The 8732-nt window shown below is 38.8% G+C and overlaps 1 protein-coding gene across 1 annotated transcript; it reads right to left on the bottom strand.

The window, feature by feature from the left end:
- Positions 1-3802: 3802 nt before the first annotated feature.
- LOC107795741 (uncharacterized) lies at positions 3803-5113 on the bottom strand. Its single transcript, XM_016618424.2, has one exon. It carries the CDS (start codon positions 5111-5113, stop codon positions 3803-3805), a length of 1311 nt encoding a protein of 436 aa, XP_016473910.2.
- Positions 5114-8732: the final 3619 nt, after the last annotated feature.

Consider the following 8732-nt stretch of genomic DNA (forward strand, 5'->3'; position numbering starts at 1 on the left):
CTCATGCGTATGCCATGCGTGCATCTCCAGCATTGAGAGAAACAATTCGTTGTCCAGCATGCGATACATTTCCAGCGTGCAATTCCATATGAAAACAGGCATGCATCCCTGATGGAATTTAAAGTCCTCCCAAAAAAACACGCCCCAACTGCTTTGGTTGTGAAAGCTGCCAGCATCCATGCGTGCATCAAGATCTCCTATGTTTGCTGCTATTATTGGTTTTGTCAAACAACTGTTTTGTCTCGTGTTTCCATAACGCGTGTCGATTCTATTAGCCAGGCGTGTTCAGCAGACACATTCATTGTCGACCTACTGAAGCGTGCTAGTAAATTGCAGGTGTGCGTTGATTCCTCTGTCCCCATTGCTTAATGGTTGGAGCATGGTTGTAACGTCCAAACATTAAACAATTAAAATTGTTGCTCCTTTTGATTCTAAAAGCATCCATCACATGATTTTATGTATCCAAGATAACTTTCCATGGGTATTACACTTTTCCATGTGATACTTTTGTTCAACAGCATGTGTTGTCTGGTGGTTTGTAACACCCAAAATGTGAGAGTCCATCTTTTGTCGAAAAGCTGAATTGTCTTATATTTCCAAAATGCATGTTGCATTTCCTAGAAATTCTCTAGTGTGCTGGTGCATTCTCCAAGCGCATTGGCATCTGTTATTGTCCAGAACTTCACGTGCCCATCTTGTTTTCCCATCCTATTTCAGTACTTCCCTTTGATGTGAATGACTATCATGAAACGAAAATTGTAAAAGTGCCAAAGCCTACCTTTAGTGTCCTCCTAGTGGATTGAATGCAGTGCAATAATACCACCACTTGATATTCTACTATAAGATTAGGCTTTAGCTTCGATGATATACCTGCAAAAAAATGAACAAAGTTAGCCGAAAAATTGCTATCCAAACTCTCCTCAAGAATGATTCGAGTGTGATAACAAAATGAATCCTCTTTTCCTTCTAATTCCTTGCAACCTTCACTCTGATGTAAGGGCATTGCATCTTATCTTCGTTAATAATCCTCCTTCCTTTTGAGTCCATATCCCAGAAACCATGGCATTCAGTATTTCCTTCATCTAGAGCATAATTGGCAAGGTGGTCTGCTAATGTATTCCCTTCTCTGAATATGTGTGTGACCTTGATGATACTTTGTTCCTTCAATCTTAAAATCTCCTCTACATGTTCAGTAATATACCAAGGAGTCTTCCATGATTCCTCTATAATGTTCTTTAATAGCATAGAATCTGTCTGCAGCCATATCTGGAAATAATTAAGATTTTTGCACATCTTCAATGCCTCCACAATAGCTAATGCTTCTGATTCATTGTTGGTTCCTTCAGAAATCTCCCTTCCTTCTGCATATATCAAATCACCTACCTCATCCCTTATGCAGAAACCAATTGAACTCCTCCCTGGGTTCCCTCTACATGCTTCATCCGTATTCACTTTGATCCATCCTCTTGAAGGAAATTCCCATAACACTTTATCATATTTCAGTCGAGGTGTGTATTGCTCCATCATTGTCAGTAAGTCCAGCCACTTGTGAGGCACATGTAGTCTAGGCTTTTTCAGTTGGACCAGAGCTTGCATAGTAGATGACACCTGGTACATAACTCTGCTCACTGGCGCTGCTTCTCCATATTTCAAACTGTTTCTTCTCTTCCAAAGTTCCCATACAATGCATGCAGGTAGAGCTTGTAACACTGGCTTCAATCTAGGTACAACTGGTGCTGTCCAACACTTTGTAATTGCTTGATGTAATGACAACCTATCTAATGCAATTCCTGCTCTCCTCAGGAAGTAAGTCCAAACACTTCTAGCTGCATTGGATGTGAAGAATAAATGTAGTAATGACTCCTCCTTAGGATCAGCACAACACCAACATTTAGATGGCATGGAGTATCCAAGTTTACGCAAGAAATCATCAAGTGGCAGTTTGGCTTTCCACACCTTCCACAGGAAGAAGGATATCTTGAAAGGTAAACCTTTTACCCATATCATCTTGTAAGCTAATCTTGGGTTGGCTCTTCTTCGCAGGTAATCCCATGCAGACTTTACTGTAAAATGTCCCCTTGTTTCAAGCATCCAGAAAGGAGTATATAACTGTGAACTTTCAGTTGGTGGTCTAATATTCTGCACAATGTGGGGTGCCAAATCTTCTGGTAGGCTCTCAAACATTTTATCCACATTCCACATACCATTTTCAACCAGATCATTGACATTACGAATATCCTCATCGATACCAAACTCTGCAGGTACTTGAAAATATAAGGCTCCCATCTCAGTCCAATTGTCGTACCAAAATAGAGCTGATCCCATTCTCAGTTTCCAGTAGATTTGATGATCAATCAAGTCCCTACATTCTAGCATTTTTCTCCACACGTGGGATCCATGCTTCCAAGGTACAATTACTGCATTCAGTTTCTTGTAGTACTTTTGACTCATAAAAGAACTCCACAAACTGGGCTTAGTCCTGAAATTCCACAATAATTTGCAGAATAGTGCCTTGGATACATCATGTAGGGACCTGAAACCTATACCGGCCTCCTCATAAGGCATACAAAGGTTAGTCCAAGACGCCCAATGTCTAGTGCTGCCTCCCACATTGCTACTCTAGAAAACCTTGGCAAAAATGTTATGTAATTTGTTGATCACATAACTTGGTGGATTAACTGCTGACAACATATGGATTGGGATACTCTGCAGGACATTTGCGATCAAAATAGCTCTGCCTCCTACAGAAAGGAGTTTGCCTTTCCATGACTGCATTTTGTCCATAACCTTGGTGATTAATCCCTAGTAATAGTCTCCCCTTCTTCTTGCATAAAAAATAGGACAGCCAAGATAGGTCATAGGGAAACATTGTCTTCATATACCTGTAATCCTTTCCACCTTGTTAATCACCTCATTATTCGTTAAATGATGCAGGTATATGGCTGATTTGGCTTTGTTCACCAGTTGACCAGATGATGATTCATAAGCTTGCAAAACCTCCATCACAAGTCTCAATGAAGTTTCATCAGAAGAGCAGAAAATGATTGTATCATCAGCGTATGATAGATGATTTATTTTTGGGCTCCATTTTGGCATTCTAAATCCACAGAAATACAGGTTAGTGTGTAGTGAATTCAATCCCCCGAGAAAGTGTTTCTGCTACTAGAATGAATAGAGTTGGTGACAAAGGGTCACCCTGTTTAACTCCCCTCGATGATTTGAAGAAACCATTAGGCTGGCCTTTTATAAGAATAGAGTACCAATTGTTCCCAATCAAATCAAAGATCAAGCCAATAAGAGCTTCAGGAAATCCCATTTTTCTTAGTATTTTGGTCAGGAATAGCCATGATAGCCTATCATAAGCTTTTGTCATATCAAGCTTAATCACAACGTTTGGACCTGCTTTTGTTCTCAACCTGATATCCTTAATGATTTCTTGAGTTAGCAGTATGTTCTCAACTATGCTTCTGCCCTTCACAAAACCTGCATGTTCCTTTGAGATTATGTTTGGTAATAATTCAACCAACCTCTCATGAATAACCCTAGAGAAAATCTTGTTAGCAAAGTTGCTAAGACTGATTGGTCTCATGTCTGCAAAGGTCATAACTTTTTTTTTCTTTGGTAATAAAACCAGGTTTGTATGTGTCACACTCTTTGGCAACTGCTAACCGCAAAAGAAATCATTGACCATGCTTACTACATCTTCTTCAATAATTTCCCAGTATGTTTGATAAAAGGCTCCAGTGAATCCATCCGGTCCACCATTTGAGTCCCCATTCAACCCCATAACTGCGCTCTTCACTTATTTATTGGAAGGCAAAGCCATCAATCTTTCATGTTGATCACTATCTACCATTGAAGGTACATGATTTAGAATATAAAAATCATTTGGAACTACACTCTCTGTAAATTGATCCTTGTAGAACTTTATTGCTTCTTCTGCTATTAAGTGATCTTCTTCAATCCAATTACCAAGGCTATTCTGGATCCTTGATAATTTCAGTCTCTTCCTTCTCCCATTAACTTGGGCATGGAAGAATTTAGTGTTTCTATCGCCATCTTTGAACCATAACATGCCAGCTTTTTGTCTCCAAAATTCTTCTTCTAATGCAAGATATTTAATCATTTCAGCTTGGACCTGTTGTAATCTTTGTCTATTCATCTGTGTAGGATTGACTTCAGATTGTCTTTCATGAACCATGACCACCTCCTCAAGGCTTGCAATCTTCTGGAATATATCCCCATATGTAGCTCTGCTCCAGGTAGATAGTGTTTGTTTAAGCTTCTTTAACTTGTAGTTAAAAATGCAGAAAGGGTTATCACTAAAATCAGCATTCCAATTCTCCTTTACTACATCTTTGAAGGTTTCATGCTTCGTCCAAAAGTTAAGAAATCTGAATGACTTCTTAATTGGCGTAGTTTCTATATCACATTTTAGCAGCATTGGGCAATGATCAGACCCAATTTTGGATAGGTGAGTTATCTCCAATCCAGGAAAGGTCTGTTGCAATTCATTATTTCCAAAACATCTGTCCAATCTTTTAAAAATGCATTCCTCCTCTGATCTTCTATTCCACCATGTAAATATGCTTCCTTCAAAACCCAAGTATGTCAAGTTGCAGGTATTGATGCAGTATCTGAAGTCATCTACTTCAATGAGAGAAACTGGCAAGGCCCCATATTTCTCTTCCTCGTGCCATATCACATTAAAGTCACCTCCAACTAGCCAAGGTACTGTCATATATGATGCCATTGCATACAACGTATCCCATTGTTCTATTCTTTCAATGCGATCACATTTGGCATAGACTAGTGTAAGGATGAGCTCAACATGTGTTTCAGAGTGCATCAATCTCAAAGTCAGTTGTTGAGTCATGTTATATAAAATAGTAACCTCAAAAATTTCATCAATAAAAGCCCAAATCTTGTTTGACACATTCACCACAGCCTGTGCCAAACCAATTCTTGCTCTATACCTCTCCATTTTGTGAGACTGTTGCATAGGCTCAAGGATTCCTATGAACTCAAAATGATGTTTTCTGTGCATTGTAATCAGCCTTTCAAATGCTTGCATTGTGCTTACTGACCTGACATTCCATATAATGGCATCCATTAAATATTTTGGGATTTGGACAATGTTCTCCTTGTTTGTACTCCACTAACTGGGACAATAGAAGTCTCTTTTGATTGTTTCTTTTTTCCCTTTGTTGCAGATTTTACTAGTTCAATAAGCCTTGGCGACAGATCTCCCTGCTTGGAAACATTAATGAAATTTTGTGCAGTGGATTCCTCATCCATGTCTCTACCTTTAAGTTCTGCGTGGTTAACTTGATCATGTGCTTCTACTGCTTCTTTTGATGTAACAATATCCTCTGCCTGGTTGATAAGTTCTGCATCTTTTTCAGCATGTTCATTGGTCAACAGCATTGTATTGTTCAATTGAATGTTACTTCCTTCTACATCTTGCACGGTGCTCAATGGAACGGTACTTCTTGCATAAACCTGCACTGTCATAGCTCGGTTCTTGTCTGCATTCTCATCTTGTTTCTTTTCTGCATTTTCAGCTTCTTTCAAGGCATTACTAACAGCATTATGTGAAGTCCCTCCTGGATCTATAATATTAATGTTCCCCTCTTTTGTCTTTTCTGTTGCTGCATTTGTGCATTCGTTGATGCTTTGAATATTGATTGCATTGGCATTACAATTAATAGTTTGATCCTCATCTTCCACTTCATTTCCTCCAAATTCTTCATCACTATGCATTGTATCTGGAATCTGACCATCTGCTAAGTCTTCCTCTGTTTGGTTGAGCCATAATCTCCCTCCTGTCCATTTTTCTTTTTCATTTGTCCTGAATTTCTCAAAATCTGTATCTTCAACAAATTCATTTCCTTTGTTGTTTGCTAATTGTTGTTCAACATTGGTGTCATGTGAAGGAATGTCTTGACATGAAGTATTGACTTGAACTACATTATTTTTGAATGCTTTTTGGACCCAATGGGCAGTTGACTCATTGTGAAAATGTTGCTCATTCCCCAAATCTTTTTGTACACAATTAGTTGTTGATTCCCTATTTGCTGCATGTTTTTTTATTGTTGTAGGATTGAAAGTAGGTGCTGCAGGGTTCAGTTTCCTGGGTTGTGTCTTGGATGATTGTCTCCTAGATGAGCGAGGAGAAGTTACCTTTTGTACTATTTCTCTCGTTGAAAAATAAAATTCCTACTCCTCTGACTCATTCTCTACACCTGTTGTGGAGTTATTTTGCTGAATATCATTGTTGCCTGTGGTTTTTTGAACTGGAGTTTCCTCCACAACTGCCAATTGGTTACCTTCATTAATCTCACCATTTTCAATTTCTAGCACTGCAAATTGGTTGGTTGTTTGTATTTGTTTTGTCACAGCTGTATTGTTAACAAGAACTATTTCTTTCCCTTCTGCAGTAGTACCTTCAGATTGTTTGCCTTTGTTTAGTCCCCTATTGTCGCGAACTTCCTTCCATTGAGGGCCTGTATTACCAACTACCTTACCACTAGTAAGGATCATTAAGGGAGCATCATGTTTTGCATGTTTATTATTGCCTTGTTTCACATTTTGGACATTTTCCTTTTGCTGGACATTTTTGCTTTCCCTTAAATCAGGATTAATTCTCCAACATTCAGGCATGTCATGGCCTTGTAACTTGCACTCTTTACAGTGCTTTGGAAAATAATCATAGTTAATGGTTACCCATTCAGTTCTTACATCCCCATTTACATCATTGACAATGTCCATTCGAACTTTCTTTGGGAGGTCAGCTAGCAGATCCACCAACACTTTAACACGAGCACAGCTAGGTCTAGTTTTCTTGATAGTAGCCAAATCCAGGTGAAGGGTTTTACCTACAGCAGAAGCTAGAGAGAACAAGAATTCTCTAACAAAATAGGTAGCCAGCAAATTAGGGAATGAAATCCAAGCCATTACCTTAGGTGTCTCCTCTCCAACTTTAAATTTTGCATCATAGATCAATGTTCTCAGTTGATATTCATCCCCATGCTTATCCTTAACATAGTACACACCTTTTGACGAGAAATCTACGTAATCTTGCCATAATGAAAATCAAATCAAAATGTGCCTGTCACGAAGATATCTAATGTTGTATTCAGCTTTGATACCACACTGCATAGGTACAATTCTACGTATTTCATTGATATCTGGCCATCCGTATGAAAATTTGCACACAACTGCCTGTTGCAGTCCTTCAATATAGTTCATACGTTCAACTTTTGATTCTGTAAAGCATACCATTGGTTGTCCTTGAAAGAATTGGGCTTGTCTAGGGGGATAGGATCAACTGATGCTCTATCTTGAACAGTAGAAGTGTTGGGTATAGGTTTTACTGCCTTTGCATAATCTATTGGATTTGGATTTGTTGTCGTGCCTGGCTGTGTGATGTTAGGGGGTGGTTGAGGAGGTGGCCCAGCTTGTGAGGGTAGCTGGCCACTGGCCATAGTGGCCATGGCAGTACTGCGTGAAGGAGTAGTGATCTTCCCAACTCAAACGTGTATCTTCAAAAAATCTTGAAATAACATAGATCAACCCAGATTATCACTACAGCAATGTCTTGCACCGTGATAATTCTTTAGCACCTAAATATCTTTGACAACAAATGCAGCAGATTTTGCTAATTCGATGCTACAGTAGTTCCGAAAAGTTTTTTAAGATCTGCTGTTGAATTTGGCTTCAAACCTGTGAATCCCGATTAAAATAAAGCATCCAAATTGTTCTTCAACACTCCAACTTCACGTTATAATAACAGAAACATATAAGCTTGCAAACAGTTGATGCAACAGTAACGCGAAAAATCTAGGAATTTAAGATCTAGGAAAATAGGTTATAGATTTGAAAGTAAAATCAAAAGAAGATTGTTCACAAGGATAAGGGGGTTCTATTGAGACCAATTTTGTGATTTTATCTTGCCGGATGTCGGGGTTATGGCCGATGAATAGTGACGGAATCACTATTCATGGTCTTCCTAGAAGTAGTTTCAATTAAACGTTCCTTTGCTTGTGGTAGTTTGAGTTCGTGGTAGTGAGAGTGAGAGTGTTATTTATCAAAATTCAGAGTCGCCACTTGGGATAATTTTATGGTGTCCCAAGTCACCGGTTCAAATCTCGAATCGAGGAAAGTTTGACTTTGTTTTACAGTCCGCGAACACAAAAATCCGGGTAAGGAATTCTGTTAACCCGGGACAAGGTGTTAGGCATTCCCAGATTCCGTGGTTCTAGCACGATCACTCAACTATTATTAGTGGCCTATTATCTGTTTTCTAATACATGTTTTAAGCCTATGTGCATTTTTAACTTTAAAACCGCTTTTAATTATTTTAAGGAAGATTTCAACGTTATCTAAAATACGTCTTTGGAACGCGCCACATGAAATGCACCCGCAGTCCGAGACACATTTTATTTAACGTTGTTAAGATTTGGATTTGGGTCACATGAAATGCACACCCTAGTTTAGGAAGGTAATTTTAAATTACGTGCCTAAAGCAACTACGCGTTTTCAACTTTGCGGGGGCCATGGAAAATTCGCTAAATGGCACGCCTCGAATTCTAAGGATTAAAATATTAACTAATCGAGGACCATGCATTTTGAGATTTTATTTGTCATGGCACACCTCAATTCCAATTTTAAAGAGAATTCAAACTAAACTCGGAGGGCCACAAGCTATTTGTGTTACCTAATAAGCACAC

Source organism: Nicotiana tabacum, chromosome 16 (genome assembly GCF_000715075.1).
Source record: "Nicotiana tabacum cultivar K326 chromosome 16, ASM71507v2, whole genome shotgun sequence".
Classification (NCBI taxonomy): Eukaryota; Viridiplantae; Streptophyta; class Magnoliopsida; order Solanales; family Solanaceae; genus Nicotiana; species Nicotiana tabacum.